Below are 18,529 nucleotides of genomic sequence, written 5' to 3'. Positions count from 1 at the left end.
TACTTAAGTATACAGTATAATTATGTACAATTTTGAGGTATTTGTACTTTACTTGAGTATTTCCAATTTCCAATACCTTTACTTCAACTCCACTACATCTCAAGAGGAAAATATTCTACTTTTACTCCTCTAGATTTATTTGAAAACATTACTAGATTCATAAGATTATTAGAAAACACACATAAACCACATCATCCCTACTTTCGGCCAGTTGAAAGTAGACGATCTACAAGTCCACAATGCATCGCATTGTGGGCTTGTTTTTCAAAAGACTTTTACACATTTGAAAACTTGGAAATGGGACATTCTACATAATGAGTATTTTCGTTGCAGCCGTGCCTGTTTAACCTGTGAAATGCATAGAGTATATATAAAAGGTGAAATGATGATTCTGTGTTCTCTAACATTTCAGCTAACACCCCTGATATCATTTTTGAGGTGTTCATTCAGGTCAGCTGTAATCTGGGTTCCCAGAAGTTTTTCTCTTTTTCGCCACTAGGGGGCGCGGGGGGGGTAGGTCAGCTGTACCTTTGATTACAGAGGAAGCCTTTCTTACAAAAGTGCTAAAATATGATCAACTAGAGCCATAGACAAGAGCAGGTCATCTCACAGCTAGACAACAGATGTTAACCTTTAGTTTATATATTTGGTAGCCTACTGCATGTTCACAAGTTGGTTCTGTGGGGCCTTAAAATGGTCAGCCTCTGCAAAAGTACTGCTCGGTATCAGCTATTACAGGAAGCTGCTTTAGAGGAGGCATTGTTTCCTTTGTCCATGATTGATGTCTGCTGTGTCTGACAAGTATTTCAACTTTATTCCTATTGTCTGACAGTGGCCTATGCTATGCTCCACTGGGAGCGATGGTTCTAAATATTAAGTACTGGCAGTGTTTATGTCCTTTGTACTTCTGTTTATGTGGCCATAAATAGATATTTCAAGTGTGTGTGCGTGTGTGTGTGTGTGTGTGCGTGTGTGTGCGTGTCTGTGTGTGTGTGAAGAGAGAATATCTGAAAGTTTCTGAATGTCTGAAATATCTCAAAGATCTCAGCTGTTCACAGTTCCACATGTTGGATAACAGTTGGTACACTGAGGGACACAGCGGGTGTCAATTCCAGGGGCCACATTACACATGTTCTCTGCACACATTCCTTTCACACAAGCATCTGCTAAAAACAATCAGGCCTTCTATTCTCACTCAGTCAAGAAAGAGATCAAGAAAGCGTACTATCAGATTGCCAAGAAGAATCCTGACTCCAGGCTAAAGAAGAAATTTGCACAGATGGCCAGGCTGAAGCTTATGAGGTCTTGAGTGATAATGAATCTATACTATGATATGATATGTGATAGCAATAGCAAGAGCCACAAGCCCTGTGTAGTCCGGCACTGCCACATTTCATGGAGATGGTTTAGAATTAGGCTATATCGTAGAAGTGTTTTTGTCTCCGCCAGGCCAAAAGGCATATAGGGAGACTATGTTTTGCACCCTGTCTGTCCGTCCGTCTGTCCGTGTGTTCGTCCGCGTGTCCGTCCTTCCGTCACTGAACAGCTAATCTCTGGCAGCAAAACTGTGCACGCACACTCGCTGGGTGACAGCTAGAGCAGACTCTGCCCACAATATTTTCACATGGGCCTGTTATAGCGCCACCAGGAGGCAGATTTGTGCAAACAGGGACGTGCTGGCCATTGGGAAAAGCGGGACAACTCCCGAACGGCCGGTTCATTCCCGGCCAGTCCAGGCCGGCCATTAGGAAAAAATTAAAAATTAAATGTCGGCCTTCGTTCCATTTTGGGGGCTGTGCAGCCAACAAAGTAAATCGTCACTGTCGGGCAGAAACCTCGTATCTCCAAGTTTAAAATGTATACATTTTTTTGCAAAGCAAAGCCCTGCTTCATCATACAAGGCCGTTGCACAAAAGTAGTGAAAACAGCCGATCTACAAGCACACAACGCCTCGCGGTGCGAGGCGTTGTGTGCTTGTAGATCGGCTGTTTTCACTAGTTTAAATCATTTTTAAAATGATAAATACAAAACAAACGGTTTTGGACATATAAGGTTTCCACCCGACAACGACGAAATATATATATAAAAAATAGGGCCTCTCCAACTCTTTTTCCCGGGGCTGAATCAGCACGTCCCTGTGTGCAAAACACTTTTTTGGGCAGTACTCATACAGATTTTGTTCAAAAACCATGCAAATCGGTACACAGTATGTCTATAGTCAGTAAACGAAACAGGTCTTTCAGATTTGTCATATTCCTTCCTGCATGGCTAAGATTGGCTTCCAAAGTTTGCAGGATTGGTATTTTGTCAGTTTTGAACAAAATGCCTCAAATGAATACAGCGTGCATTTTTGGTGAAATTGTGCATGCACATTCCCAATAGGCAGAGGAAGAAATTACACCTCAAAATGTTCAAATCAGCCTCATGGTGGCGCTATAACAGGCCGATTTGTGTTTTTACCTATGACTCCACTGTTCGTGTAAAACTTTGTATGTGCACTCCCTAGAAGGAGGAAAGGAAAAACCTTTGCCCTGCATATTTCACATCTGCCTTTTAAAGCACCAGCAGGAGGCCGACTTATGTAAAACACATTCTTGAATATTACTCCTTCAGATTTGATCCAAAAATCACCTATATCAATCAGTACACAGTATCGATAGTTATGTGATCAAGACAGATCTGTTCCATATGGCCTGGGGCGGTATGGACATTTTGTTACCGCGATTACCGTCTTCCCATTTACCGCCGGTACTGCGGTAATTACCGCACCCCCGTATCTATTAATTAAGGTTCGGCGATAAGCCAAAATATTGCAATCATCTTCCCAAAAGTCGCCTCTCCACAGTGGAGAGGAGACACAGCCTGACTGCCCGAGTTATACTTCTCTGTACAGCACAGCGGGTCTGGCTTTCAAAGGAGCAGATCTACAAGCTCACAACACATCGCATCCGCGACGCGTTCTGAGCTTTTAGATCTGCACTGTCGGGTTACCATAGTAACGTAGGCTAGCTACTTGGGCTTTTCAGACACAAACAGCTGTGTGAACAAACCAGAAGAGGAAGGGTAGTCCGATCGGAGAGAGTGTTTTTTACTGGTGATTCAGTCAGAGTGTATGAAAGGGTGCGCTCGTTTTATTGTCCACGACATTGCAAGCGGCGCGAAGGCCAGCGGACCTTGGTCCTGCTCTTCGCCCCCGAGCGCCGCAGGCGCGAGTGGCCGCGAAGAGCGGGCCAGGGCCGCGCGGCCGGCGGAGCGCCGCGCGAGTTACGAAGCCGTGGTGAATGCAATCGTTATATTTATGCCCAGGCCGTAAGGCCTGGGCAAGCCCACGATAAACGCCCGCGCAGTCCGGTGCGCATTTCCGAACGCACCCTTTCCCCACACTCGGACTGAAACACCAGTAAAAAACACCATCCCAGTCAGATCGTGTACAGTGATTCTGTAAACTCACGTCACGTCTCAACTCTCAAATCGCAGTGATTGAGTGCTGCTATATACAGGTTTTAGTTACAAGACTTGACAGAAAAGGTTATAAAATCGCCGACGCGCCGTACGGGGCACAACGTGCGATGCGTGGAGAAAGTAAAATAGTTTCATTTTCGGTTTTACTCCACGCGGCCCGCGCTCCGCCAGTAATCCGTATGAATAAAAAAAGATATGCCACAACACAAGGTATGTATTAACATCCTTGTGTCGAGTGGATTACAGAGAAAGTGTATGCCGCTGCTCCGTCATAAGTTGTGCTCATAGGTTGTGCTCCGTACCCTGCTCTGTGCACTGTGTGCAGGGCGTGATTCCTAAACCCACCAGGATTGAGTTAAGACCCGCCTCACTCCTGGAAGACCTCGCGTTTCCACGAGGCGGGTCTTAACTCAAGCCTGGTGGGTTTAGGAATCACGCGTGTGCAGGTCTGTGTCTGAGTGACGTATGTGGCTTCCAACGTGTGGTACACGGCCCAGAGCAGAGCGGCATGGAGCGCATGCGGTCCTCGCTTCTCCCCCGTTTTAAAACTCGCTTGTTTTCCAATAAAAAATAGACCTTTTTTTTGTCTTTTTACCGCGGTAAGCACAATGACACCGCGGTAGACCTCGGTATACCGCGGTACGGCGGTACGGCGGTTACCGCCTCCAACCCTTCCATCCTGATTATATATGGCTTCCAAAGTTGGCAGCATTTTGTTCAAAACGGAACAAAATGCTTCAAATCATGAACGCAGCTTGCGCTTTCCGTGAAACATTCCCAGTTCCCACAAGGCCATGGAACAAATGCATGCGGAGAGTGTGTCGATATTGCCGACCGGTTGAGTAGCTAACCTGCCAAAGTGGGTGAATGAATGTTAACCTCTATGCCTAAACCTAACCCAAACCCTGACCATAACCTTAGTAACCGTGACGCGGGTGAGCAGCTAACCTAGCTGCAGACACTCATAGACGAAAGAATGACTTGTCGAAATAGCGCCACCAGCAGGTCGACTTATGCAAAACACAGGAGGCCACAATAACCTTCCTGACCTGGCGGAGACCTGTGCTCGGAAGAGCACTGCTTCTATTTTTGAGCGGTGGTCACACCGTCTCCTATCCACGGCTTTCCAACACCCCATAGTGCATTGCACAGACGTTGTACTGAGCTTCCGGCGCCGCAGCCGAGTGTGATTTACAAGCTCACAACGGGCTGCATCTGCGACGCGACGTGAGCTTGTATGTCTGCTGTCAAACCGGAAGTGTGGTCCAAATAATCTCCAGTAAACTCCCGCGGAAAGAGGTGGATACATGGCCGTGGGTATGCGTGCGTGTCTGTATGTAGCCTGAGTCTGTATGTAGCCTGCAATACCTTTTCTGACCACACGTTAAGGGGCGCTGTTGTTCAGGCCAGGCACACTCACACTCACATTCACATACACACACACGCACACACACACGCGCGCGCGCGCACACACACACACACACACACACACACACACGCAGCCTCCACCGCTCAGTTCACACGAGTGTGATTTTTTAAAGTATCATTGATTGATTGATTTATTGAATAGGCTACTTTATTTATTTACAGAATGGAAATACAGAGGTACGATTGTTAAAAGCATAACACCAACACCATTGTTCATGTTTGATAGGCTACTATAGCTGATATTGTTGTGTTGAATCAATCAGTGAACTGTACCGTCATGAAACTGTACCTTTTCCTATGCAAACTTCTAATAAAGTCTTCAATCAATCAATCAATCAATCGACAGATGCATGCAACCAGCATTAAACATCGGCATCAATGCTTTACGGCTTTACTTTGAAAAACCAATGCAGGATATTACGTTGGCTTGATCACCACCGTGAATGAGGGGCCGGGTGAGAACCTGAGCCCTCCACGGAACTTTGATTCAACATCAGAGCAAAAGCAGCACCAGACCAGAGTACTACTGCCGTCCCCAAGATGGCAGGGGTGTTTGAGGTGGAGGTGGACGGTATTGAGCACGATCATGGACTGGGACACCACGATGAACCAAATCAGGTGAGAGTGCGACAGGTTACGTGAATGTACACGTGAATAGATAGATAGGACTGAGAGAGAACCCATGCCATGATGCGGAACGTAAGACATCTTGCCGGCAGTGTTCTGGGTTAGCCTTCCTGAGCTACATACCGTTCGAAGCTAATGCTTGTTTTGCATTCTGTTTTCTTGACACGGCAGTAGGACGTCTTCATGAAGTGATTTGATCCAGTCCAGTTATCTGATGTGATATGTCTCTCGTTGCGAGCGATCAATCTACTCGTAATGTTCAGCGTTAGTTAACTGGCCAACAGTCAAATGTTGAACCTTAGCAGCAGTAGCTTAAATGCTAACTGTAATTTGCTGCATTAACATGATTACACACCTGTTTCTTCAGCCTTGTATAAGACCCAAATACATGCTGTTATCGAGGGGACTATTTTTACAATATTCCTACGAGCTGATGATGTGGCCCGGCTGATGGAGTCAAAGGTCATAATACAGTATCAATGTTTCAATAATGGCCCCATCTGTTGAATTCCCCATCAAGCTGCTACAGAAATGGGGGAGGTCACAGGGGTAACTTGCCTGAACAATTATTTACCTGCCACCAAGTCTGAGATAAAAAAAAAAAATACAGATTTTTTTTACAAAGAACATTGCAGTTGTATGCACAGAAATATATCAAACGATTGTATATAGGCCTATGTATATAGTGTATGTCATTACACCAATGACAGGAATAACACTGTCACTGCATAATGGCAAGTCAGAAAAAGAAAATAAATAGTATGACTGTCTGTAAAGTTTTCTTTGATTAACTAAATATCCTCAAGTGCCACATTCAAGCCAAGAATACATGGTGCCTGCTCAAAAAATTATTGCACAGATGCATGCATTTCTATCAGTAGTTATACCCCACACAGTTGTATATCAATATAGTTATCAGTGTGTGTATAAGGTGGTTTGTCACGTTACACCATGACTATACAGTTTCTAAATTAGCCATTGATTGTGCAACTAATAGTAATAGCTTAGAAAAGACCTGGCCCGGTGGCGGTGGCCAAACTTACTTCCTTACTTTACTTGGATGAAATCTGACCTGAAAATGCATTTTCTGTTTACTAAAGAACTGAAACTAAAGCCAGGCAGACAGACCCCTATTTCTGAACAAACGCACTATTGCAACATGGGCCTCCCTGTTTCAGCTTTTTAGAAAAACAGAAGTGAAATTGGAAGTGATAATATGAAGAAATGTGCTGACAAAATGTAAGCCGCTTAAAATGGGTACTCTACTGATTGGCTGAAATTTGGCCACCCACCTCAAAATGTATTTTCTGTTTATTAAGGGTGTGTTCGGCACGCCGGGAGCACACTCACATATTTGTTTGTATTGACCAGTGTACACAGTGCTATATATCCCAACACACATAGCTCTGGTCCATAGCGTTAGAAGGAGTTAAGGAGAACTCCTTCGAAGGCTATGGACCAGAGCTACAACACACCCATAATACCTGGAGAGATGGGAGGCACCTGTTACTGAACAAGCACTCTAGCAATGATTACTAATTTACTATCACAATATAGAGTTTTCATATTTTTTAACAAAAAGTTTTTTTTTAACCAAAATATATCACCATATAAGCTCAGCACAAAAAGAAAGGAAACTTGACTTCAGTCCATTATCTCCTTATGCCTCCTTATAGGCTCCTTTTCATAGAGCATAGGCCGTTGATCACAGTCCGCCAGAGTCCTCTATCCTGGGCCTTCTTTTCCAGCTCTTTCCATGTCAGTCTATTATATCTCCCCTTTAATAATACCAATTTATATTGTGTTTTATATCATTTTTATCGTTGATTCGTCACTTTTACAAGGAGGTACAGTTCATAAGCATCAGGCATTCGTGGAATGAGCACCACAGCCAAACGTGTGGGTAGTGCCCCTCCAAAAATGGTCAAGCCAGCAGAACAGTATATTGCAATCCATTTTGGCAAATGTTTGGTCGGCGCTACCCACATGTTTGGCTGTGTAGCTCATGCCTCGAATGACCGATGCTTACAAGCTGTACCTCGTAAAGGTGATAAATCAATGATGACAATTATATAAAAGACAATACAAATTGGTATTAAAGGGAATATATGATGGACCAAATTCAAATTTCCTTTCTTTTTGTGCTGAGTTTATATTGGACAAAATCATTTTACTGAATTACTTGGGAGAGCTTACAGAAACATTTGGATTTGTGCACAAACTTTATGCAAAGTCTAAATATCAGAGGCCTTTGGCCTCACGATATTTAGACACAAGATGAATGAATAAATATACATTTTTAATGTATAGATTAAAATATACTTCAGATGTTGTAATTCTTTCTGTTTTCACTATTGTAGGTGGATCTGTCCAAGCTCTCGCCAGAGGAGAGGTGGAGGTCAGTCTCTTAAGTATATGCATCTGTTTAGAGACGTATAGCGCTAACTACTTCAATCTGTGATTTGTGTTGACAAATTCTAGTAACCACATTTATCACCCTGTCCCAAAAGTAGAGCTGGGCAATATTATCAATAATATATCGACTTTGTGACTTTATGTTTTAGGATTTGGGATGTTGGAATATCATCATTATATGGCATACGTATTTTTCCTGGTTTTAAAGGCTGCATTACAGTAAAGTGATCAGTGAAAGTAATCTTATGAACTTAACCTGACTGTTCTAAACTGATCTATTTGTCTTTACCCAGTTATTTTACGGATGATTATTACATCTCATTGTATAAATATTGTAGTGTGAAAGTCTTACCCACAATATCAACATTGATCAAAATATTGCAATAAAATATTACTGACATCGTTGATTGATTGATTGAATATTATATTAGACAAAAATGTAGTACAGCACAAGTACTGTCAAAACACCTTGTCTAAAATTGACATGGCTCTTTATGACACATTTGTCACAGTTGAACTAAGAACATGCCATAATATGTCCTTTGCATGTGCTGCAAACTAGATGAGGATTCTAAAAATGTTTATGCTATTGAGAATTTAGGATGAAGTCAAAGAAACAACCTTGATGTCCATAATAAGCATTTAGAAAATATTGATTGTGCAGAATGTCTTTTTGCTTCCATACCTGCATACACAGTAAAATCCTCAGTGTTCATTTAACCATTTGTAACTGAGTGTAATTTGTACTCTCAGAGTTGAGTATTTTACTACTTGCCTCCTTGAGGACGGTGTGCTTACTAATTGCCTATCCATTGTCTTTTCCCTTAGGGTCGAGCATTCGAGAATGCATGCCAAACACAAGGGCCATGAGGCCATGCACGCTGAGATGGTGCTGATCCTGATAGTCACCCTGGTTGTCGCCCAGTTGGTCCTCGTTCAGTGGAAACAGCGGCATCCTAAGTCGTACAATGTAAGGCAAAGGACTCACCAGCAAACCATTTTAAATCAAAAACGTATGCATGCATGTAACCATGGTAACTGGGTGTAAATTGTTCTTTGTTTATCACCTGAAACAGTTTCGATCCCTAGTTACTCTAGTAGATTTCTCAGTGAGATTCTTCCTAACCTTCTGCTACAGAAAACCCTATTCTTAAATGTACTGTCAGTGGAATCTCCGATGTTAACCATTGAGCACCTGCCTGTGCATGAATGGGGAGGCTCTCTCCATTCCGACATGTCGCCACTCCGAAATGGACTTCTTATTGTCGGAGTGGCGACACTCCCCATGGGCCTAAGGTTTAGGGTAGGGGTAGAGATAGGGTTAGTGTCGGAATGGAGACATGTCGGAAAGGAGACATGTTGGAGTGGAGAGATGCACCCGCATGAATGTATTTGTACACTAATCTCTACTCTATTTTCTTTTTTCTTTTTCTATTTTTGTTTGTTTGTTTTAGCTGGTGACTCTGTTCCAGATGTGGGTAGTTCCTCTCTACTTCACTACCAAGCTTCATTGGTGGAGGTTCCTGACCACATGGTTTATCTTCTCTGTCGTCACAGCATTCGTTTCCTTCCGTGCCACTCGCAAGCCACTGGACTGTACCACTCCAAGGTACAACAAACCCCATGCACCTTTCTATTAGCCTGGGTGCCGGCCCGACTCATCATCTACCTTTCTATAGCCTCTTTATGACCACGAAAGGTAAAGCGTAATACATAACCCTTCCTTCCTTCGGAAAGGGAGGTGAAATAACTACAAATTGACGTAATTCCGAGCTTCGCAAGGGCGGCCCCAAAACTGTTCCTCGAAAACCTGTGCACCTCCAAATGTCCTGAATCGCTGAGCTGTAGTTTGGGAAGCCTTTCAAAAAAAAGAATCCAGGACCTGTAAAACATCTTAGGTTGCAGAGTACTGATCCAGAGTCTCTGTGTTACCTGTGTCTCTTATGAAACTTGTGTTGTCTTTTCCTTTCGGTTAGGTTGGTCTACAAATGGTTCCTGCTCCTTTACAAGATCAGCTATGCCACAGGAATAGTTGGCTACACCGTTGTTATGTTTACGCTTTTTGGTCTAAACTTGATATTTAGGTAAGTTTTATCAGCTGTACATCATTCTTCTTAATTTAAACGTCTTAATTTACCATGTCTCTCCACTGCTCTTCTTTCTTGCTTTCTGTTTTATTTGAGAAATTTCTGCTTGAAATGATGTCTGTGTCCAGTCCACTAGGTGTTGCTGTTGGACAGTTTTTGCCTTCCTTTTTGCCACAGTGCTGATGATGGCTTGCAATGTTTTGGCCATTTCTGAAACAGTATATACTCAAGCATGATGAATTTTACAGACTAATTTTACTACTATTATATAACTTTATGATGTTGTGAAACATCTCGGGTTCACCTTACCGCTAATCACTTTTTAAGTGTGGGGTAGCTGACAGAGTACAGCATCTTGCAATGGGCCTGGTGTACAAGATACATTACACCACTAAGATACCCATGTACCTGACAAAATACGTCCAAAACGTCAATGATGTTCACAATTATAACACCGGAGGCAGCTCAGATCACATCCAACCCAGATTTGGCTCAAACAAAGGGTTACATTCGTTCTCCTGATATGCCTCTAAAATGTGGAACGCTGTAGTGATGTGTCATTCATGAGTGATTCGTTCATAAGAATCGAATCATTAGCAAGACACGTGATTCGTGAACGATTCGTCCAAATACTTGAAATGTATCGTTCACGCTTTCGTTCATACCCCCCCTAATAGCCCCCGGCACACAGGACGGGAGGCCGGCTGTACGCGCGACGTAATAAAAACACTCCCGCGATTGTGTTTTTCACTGTTCGATCACGCTATGAACGTGAACGAATCGTTTGAACGGATCATTACCGTGCGTGAACGAAATGATGAACGGGATTTCCCATCACTAGAACGCCCTAAAGAAATGTAAAATTAAGAAAACACAGCCTATCCTTACCTCCCCCTGACCTTTCTATTGTAAATACCACTTACGACTGTTTTAAAAAATATATACTTTCTCCATAGTACTGTTTTATCTGTCTGTCACTCAATGTTATAAGAGTAAAAAAAGGACCCCAACTGAAACAAGCCCAAAAGCTTTCTTGAGATGTTTATCCGGCTTTTAGTTAAAGTGATAGTTCACCTATTTTTGACAAAGCTGTGTGAAATACTTGCCATTAAAACAGTGGTTAAAAATGTATTAATTGAGTACCAGAGTCCCGTGGTCAGAGTTCTGGTCAGTTTTAGATGAATATTAAGTAGTTCCAATGGGGTGGGGGCCATTTGGCGTGGCCCAATCATTGAAAATAGATTAAACCACAAAACTAGCGTCATTTGTATTGTTGGCCTATTTCTACCATATAGAGTGAGGTTTCGTTCTGATCAGCTGCCTGCAAAGCACCTTGTTTTGGGGAAATACGTTGCAGCGGCGTAGTGATACTGGACACAAAAAATAGTACCATGTGACAGAGGGGTTAAAGTTGAACGAAAGTTGGTCTATTTGGTAGAAATAGGTCAACAATACAAATGACGCTAGTTTTGTGGATTCATCTATTTTTAATGATTTTGCCATGAGCCCCTGCCAAATCACCGGAACTACTTTATATTCATCTAAAACTGACCAGAACTCTGACCACGGGACTCTAGTAATGGATTAATACATTTGTAACTACTATTTTAATGGCAAGTATTTCACACAGCTTCATGTCAAAAATAGGTGAACTATCACTTTAACCTTGTATCAGTGAACTGTAGGGTCATGATTCTGTACCTTTTCCTATGCAAACTTCTAATAAAGTCTTCAATCAATGTGCTACTGATATTACTAACTGCATGTCATGTAACCGCTAAGCTAAGCAATGCTTCTTTTTGTCCAGAATAAAACCGGAGGACTCGATGGACTTTGGTGTTTCTCTGCTTTTCTATGGTTTGTACTATGGAGTCCTGGGAAGGGACTTTGCAGAGATGTGTGCAGACTTCATGGCTTCAACAGTGGGGGTACGTGGACAGGTTCTACATATGATACTATGGGTGAAATGAAATAATGACTCAAACTAATAGATTATAAATTATCTTTTATATATACATTTCTAAATTCCGCTTGTGTTTTCCAAATCTTAAAGGCCCACTTCACCTCTGGGACAACCAGATCTTATTTTATTGTTTGGGACACGATCAACACAATCCTGAGTTATTATGATGCATCATATGATGCAAAATGCATCATGTGTCATGGTGAAATACTAAAATATCTCAAAACACATATTGAACACAAGAAATAACTCAGGATTGTGTTGATCGTGTCCCAAACAACATTAAAATAAGATCTGGTTGTCCCAGAGGTGAAGTGGGCCTTTAAACATTTGAGAAAATAGCAGGTCTACAAGCTCACGACACGTCAGTGCAACACGTTGTGAACTGCTAGATCTGCTATTTTCACACTATTCTTGTACAGCAAAGTATTAAATAGGGCTTAAACGTTAAATACATTTTTGATATATAAAACATAAAAAAAAAGTGCTTCTCAAAAGAAATTGGTAGAATCGCCAAGAAAATACTCTGGAGTTGCAGCCCTATTTAATACATTTTACAGTGAAATACCACCTTCACTGCTTTATGTAATGCATGTAAGATACTTAGATTTAACTTCTCTCTTTTTGTCTTATTTGTTTTAGTATTACAGTGCATCCGGTATGCCAACCAAGCACCTCTCGGATAATATCTGTGCTGTGTGTGGTCAGCAAATCCTTGTAGATGTCAGCGAAGAGGGAATCATAGAGAACACATACAGGTTATCCTGCAACCATGTGTATCCTTCCTTTGAAATGTATGAACGTTCCAGAACTCTACATCAGGGGCTCTACATACGTTTTCAGGCCAAGGACCCCTTAGTCGAGAGAGAGATGAAGCAGGGACCCCCACGACAGATAGTGTTGTTTGACAGCACAATCATCAGCTTATTTTGGATTCATGTCAATTTGTGTTTTCAGATATTTAACCACTTGAACCTTCAATACTTAATAAACTCGACCTTTCACTCTGTGCTTGGTCTGCACTAAACCTCTTTGCCGGAAATAGCTGATCTACAAGCTCACAACGCCTTGTGCTTGTAGATCTGCTATTTTTGGCTAAAGTTCTCAGATTATGGGTTCAAGTGGTTAGTTAATATAAAAGAGGAGAAAAAGGTTTCTATCACTCAAAGATTTGGAGGACCCCCTGTAGTAACTCTGAGGACCCCCCTTGAGGTCCCGGACCCCCTGTTGAAGACCCCTGCTCTACATAGACGTAGTGCATACATAGATGTAGTGCAGTGGTTCCCAAACTTTGTAGCTTGTGGCCCAAAAGAGAAATTAGACGAAATTAGACCCGGTACCAATAATCAAAAATTAATATTGTACTAAAACAAAACATTTGATAATTTTATTCGTTGAATTTCTTTTTTAATTGTGGAAATAGCCGATCTACAAGCTCACAACGTGTTGCATTGTAGATTGTCTATGTACGCTGTTTTTGAAAAGGTTTTAAAGGCAGGACATTTTTCGACAGAATAATTATGTGATTATGTAATAATTGTGACTGGCCTACATGGATGTATTGACACGGCTGCATGCCACAGCTATTTGTTTATGGTAAATTATTACCACCTTGATAGGAAACCCACTATACTCCAATATAAGAAGGGGAATTAAAGTGATAAACATGGCCTTTATCTGATTACAGTTGTCATGGAAGTATTGGTACCTACACTACTTCCCATTTCCCCTTCCCCCTTAAAATGAAAAGGTATCTAAACTTCAACTTAATACATAAACTGAATGAGGATGTATCTACAGTCAGATACATAATGTTTGTGACTGGTCATTTATCAAATTGAAATGCATAAATTAGGTATTATGGTTGGAAGTGAGCAGACATGTGCAACAGGGCTCAATACCAGTTCAGCAGCCTGGCATTTGTTACTGCCGTATGACCTGCCTGACGGTAGCAATGTGAACAGATTGTGGCTGCAGTGGTTAGGACATTCACCAAATATTCGAATACCAAAGTCACTATTCGACGTTGTTCACCGAAGTTGAATATTCTTTTTTTTTTTTTCACAGATAAATATTGTGTTGTTTGCCTCTTGCTTACTTAATATTTGACAGTTTGGCCAGTCCTGTCGAATATTCGACTATTCAAATACTTTGAGGTCGAATAATTCGAATACTAAAAATCACTATTCGTGAATGCCCTGGCAGTGGTAAGTGTCTTTTTGATATTGAGCCCAATTACTGCCACACGAAACCTTAATTCCTCACCCAGGTTCCATGAGTTCTGCATAAGAGGATGGTGCATTGTGGGAAAGAAGCAAACGTGCCCATACTGCAAGGAGAAGGTGGACCTGAAGAGGATGTTTAGTAACCCGTATCCTTTAATTCTCATGTGGTGTTGCTTGTCTTCACAATTCTTAATGCCTTGTTTTCTCCCACTCACCAGGATATCTTTAGTTATTTTGTGACAAACCTTGCTACTCCCTGGTAGAATCAATTGACTAACTGAATTATAAAACATGAGGTTATATACTGTGGGTTATATAACTACAAGGTTCCTGTTCCCTTTTTTTGCGTTGCAAAAGAAAGTCATCTTTAGGGCTGTCACGATTATGAAATTTTACATGACGATTGTCACTCAAATAATTACAATTAACGTTTGAATTGTGTATTGTCGTTGACAATTACATTCCTGTTTGGCTTGTAGGCTTTGAAGTCGCACATGGCAGATATGACCTAAATATACAAAGAAATTACTTATATATTTGACAACTTTATATACTTGAAAAAGAACATTGATAGTGGAAATAGCAGATCTACAAGCTCACAACGCACCGTGAGCTTGTAAATAGGCTATTTCCACTATTTTTTTCAACATTATGTCAAAATGATTGCAATTATGTAAAATAATTGCGATTAGACGATTATGTAATAATTGTGACAGCCCTAGTCATCTTGAGCTAACTATAAACTAAAATGACATCAAACTGAAATTAAAGAACTGATACTTTCCTATTGCTATTTCCTTTTATAATTTATTATGACAATTTAGTGCCATGTCTTGTATGGTATTTCATAGTGAGCATGCTGTCCCAGTTTTAACTCCTTAACTCCATTCTAAAGCTGGGAGAGACCACATGTCATGTATGGACAACTTTTGGATTGGCTTCGGTACCTTGTGGCCTGGCAGCCTGTGATTATAGGACTTGTGCAAGGCATCAACTACATTCTGGGTCTGGAGTGACATGCAGCTGTGGGGGAGATGGACATGCTAAATACTGGCTCAAAGGAATGAGAGCCTCACAGTGGACTAAAACATCCATTTACATGTGTCTATATATGTACCTTTTGTATATATTTACAGACACAATGTATGTGTATTACCATTTGTTGGAATTTACAAGTAATCTGTATTTTGATGTCTGTTGCGGTTTTCCAGCTCTTATGCTTCACACATCACACCGTGATACTTAATTTGGGTGTCGGATGGCAGAGTAAACGGTTTTTATAGTTACATTTCCCAGTAATGTTTTAATGTTTCATTCACAGTATTGGCATCCACAGTAATGATTAACAAAAGGGTCTATTCCAGAGTAAATTATTTCCTTTATCTAATGCCTAGCAGTCCTTTCTACCTCTTAAGTTCTGTCCATTGGTTTGTAAGATTTCAGGTTGTGCAATGAAATTAAACCTGTTGCTCCCTTCACCTCCAACATGCACATAAATTACTCCATAGACTTGGGACTCCTTCGTCCTTGTGGATTTGTTTGTTCTTAAGTCAAGTACTTTCACGGTCTTCAAGTCTTTAACATGTTGCCAAGACGATGCCACTTAACTATAACTTATATACGATAAATAACGGCTCTACAAGCTCACAATGTGACGTTTTGTGAACTAGGCGGGGGTTAATGTCTCCCCTAAGCAAAATTGTATCACTTGAATTCGGCAATGGTCTGCTAATCAAGGTCATATTTTGACTTCAGAAATTGAGTGGTTTGACAAATTAACTCAAGAAATATTGCTGATTACTAGTAACTACACTATTGGGTCAGAAAATGTATGAGCACAATTTTATATATATGTGCCTCAGAGTACAGTACATGTAAACGGAGAATACTAAAACATTTAATCTATAAAATGCCGTCCCTTATATCCTCCTATAAATTCACGCTCTGTGTGCGTATCACCAGCCTACCTCGAGAATTGCTCCGACCGTTTGATGTCAAACTCAGCATGCGTACCCGAGGAAGTCATCAGCAAATTTCCCAAAATATTTCACCAAAATACCAATAAATATAGAAAATATATATATATGGAGCAACCTGAAATAATCAATGATCTAGTACTGATGTCATAGACCAGCCTGAACTCCATATTTGGGTAAGCTTTACATGAAACTCCATACAGTACAGGCATAATAAAAGGGACAACAAAAATCTCATTTAATGGCACAACACAGACAAACATTCCCAACTTAAATCATTTTGTCTTGCATCGTTATCTATTGGTTTGTTAAACCTATGATCTCATTAGCAGGTGTCCTGTGAAAGGTATCACTATCTTATATGGTTTTCTGAAGTACTTTTCTCTGTGTATGCTGCCACATACTGACAGCTCTGAAAGGGATGTTTCTTCAAAAAGTGTATTTCACCTTGGACAGCAGGATGGAAGACTAGGCATGGAGGGGAAACATTTGATCACTTCATGTGTCATTGTCAAGCTTTATTTAATTTATGTCCCGAATAAATGTCATGATTTAGATGACGTGTAAATGTACAGTATCATGGATTGTGTGAATATTAGGATCACATGACTTATTTGGAAGGTCAGCATTCACAGTAAAATGCTGTGTTCATTCAATTTCAGTTAAAGTAATACTGAGGCTTTTATTGGCTATGATTTACCATCATAATGTATATGACAAATGCAAAGTCCCTGTGGAATTTCCCTGTGTGCCTGCTGTTGGGTGTAGGGAAGTAAGAGTTGTATATATAGTCAACATAGGGTGTTGCTAGAGTCAACAGCAGACCTGCTGATCAAAGAGCCAATATGCGGATGAAACGTGCTCTCACAGGTAATAACCTTTAAAACCATTTACACTTTTGCTTATGCATGATTACATTGTCTAAAAAAAGTTCTATTTTCAAACCAGCTGTTGGATGTCTTTTTGTCCTGCTTTCCGAAGCGGCAACAGGTACAGTTTGTATTGATTATTTGCAACATATTAAACATTTGTAACTAATTAAAAACGATCACTCAAATTGGTTTATTTTCTCTAGAGGAATCTCCAGAAATAATTGGGCCAGACTATATCCAAATGAAAGCCTGTCCAGGTACATTTTATATTGCACAAATAGCTCACTGACTAGCTGACTGTTTCATGTTCAATTTCCGTTCATATATTATGTTTTGGATAAAGATGAGACCATGTATTAAGAGCAGCAGCAGCAGAAATACAAGTCATTTGAAATGTTTAAACCTTTTAAGGTTTTAGGTCGTATACAGGTCTGAGTATTTTCTGATCCTAACAGGAAAGCAGCTCGTTCTTGACTGTAGGGCATATCCTAATTGTCAAGGTGATTTGACTCTTATCTACTGGTTGGTCAATGGCTCCTTCCCTGAAACAGCCTTCACCAACGGTAGAGGAGTTGAAACTGAAGAGTAAGTTTGCAGAGTTTAAATATTTACATAATATTAAGTTAAACATCACGTTTCCTGCTATCTGATTCTAATTAGTTATGTTATTAAGACAGACTGCTGTTAGAATTGTGAAACAATTAGGACCCATTCTAAGTTTAACTTATACAACCTGTGAAAGAAAAAGAGAATACTAATTATTTTTGTTTTTCCAGATCAGTGTCGGAAGATGGTACAATTATCCAGAGGAGTTTGGTGTTGAAGAATGTTACATCAGAAGACTTCACATCTACTTTTGTGTGTGTGGTGATTAACCCGGTTGGGTTTGCAGAAAAGCACATAACATTGAGCACAATGGCTTGTGACAAATGACAAAGTTTGTTCAAGTTGCATGTCCATTGTCCACATGGAAAGATATATATGGAAATAAATGTAGTAACTAGAATGGCAACTCGTTTTGGAGAAACAAGAATAGTTATGTAAAATGGATTTATTTTGCCTGATGTCATTGTTGCATAATATACTTAAATTATTCAATGATATTTATATTTTTGAACATGTTAAAGTCTTCCATACAGAGTGGGTGGAATAGCAACTAGACCAAACTATAACCATAAATAGTGGAAGCAGGTTCTGTTATTTTGGTTGTCTTGTACACTGGAAATTGTATGGAAATGCATTTTGAGTTTAGTTTACAATCGTCAAAGAAAGGCTCTTCATTTGAGAGTCTGTTCTTTCCCAATGCATTGAACTCTGTTTCGTTCCTCCCTCCCTCAACACACACAAGCTCTCTCCCTCACGACACTCACACAAAGAGCACAATTAAAATAAGCTCTTGACCTTTTATTTTTTAGCAGATATGTACATGTTTATGCATATGCAATTTGTCAAAGATGCTAATCCAAACAGTTTG

At 40.6% G+C, this 18,529-nt stretch overlaps 1 protein-coding gene across 1 annotated transcript; it reads left to right on the top strand.

Annotated features, from left to right (window-relative positions):
- The first annotated feature begins 5,400 nt into the window (after window positions 1–5,400).
- On the top strand, window positions 5,401–15,723 carry rnf121 (ring finger protein 121). Its single transcript, XM_080749824.1, has 9 exons — window positions 5,401–5,508; window positions 7,878–7,915; window positions 8,761–8,902; window positions 9,387–9,541; window positions 9,909–10,016; window positions 11,827–11,947; window positions 12,625–12,758; window positions 14,252–14,353; window positions 15,103–15,723. Exons 1-9 carry the CDS (start codon window positions 5,431–5,433, stop codon window positions 15,221–15,223), a joined length of 999 nt encoding a protein of 332 aa, XP_080605950.1. The 5' UTR covers window positions 5,401–5,430; the 3' UTR covers window positions 15,224–15,723.
- Window positions 15,724–18,529: the final 2,806 nt, after the last annotated feature.

Source organism: Nannobrachium achirus (assembly GCF_963921795.1).
Source record: "Nannobrachium achirus genome assembly, chromosome: 19".
Classification (NCBI taxonomy): Eukaryota; Metazoa; Chordata; class Actinopteri; order Myctophiformes; family Myctophidae; genus Nannobrachium; species Nannobrachium achirus.
Note: the sequence above shows the minus strand (reverse complement) of the source record. Positions and strands in the feature narration are given on the sequence as shown.

What these genes read in the sequence shown, in the direction of transcription:
- rnf121 (XM_080749824.1), top strand. Translation starts at nt 5,431, where the DNA reads ATGGCAGGGGTGTTTGAGGTGGAGGTGGACGGTATTGAGCACGATCAT. An exon ending in TCATGGCTTCAACAGTGGGG is followed by an intron (nt 11,948 to 12,624) that starts GTACGTGGACAG and finishes TATTTGTTTTAG; the next exon opens with TATTACAGTGCATCCGGTAT. An exon ending in AGGTTATCCTGCAACCATGT is followed by an intron (nt 12,759 to 14,251) that starts GTATCCTTCCTT and finishes TTCCTCACCCAG; the next exon opens with GTTCCATGAGTTCTGCATAA.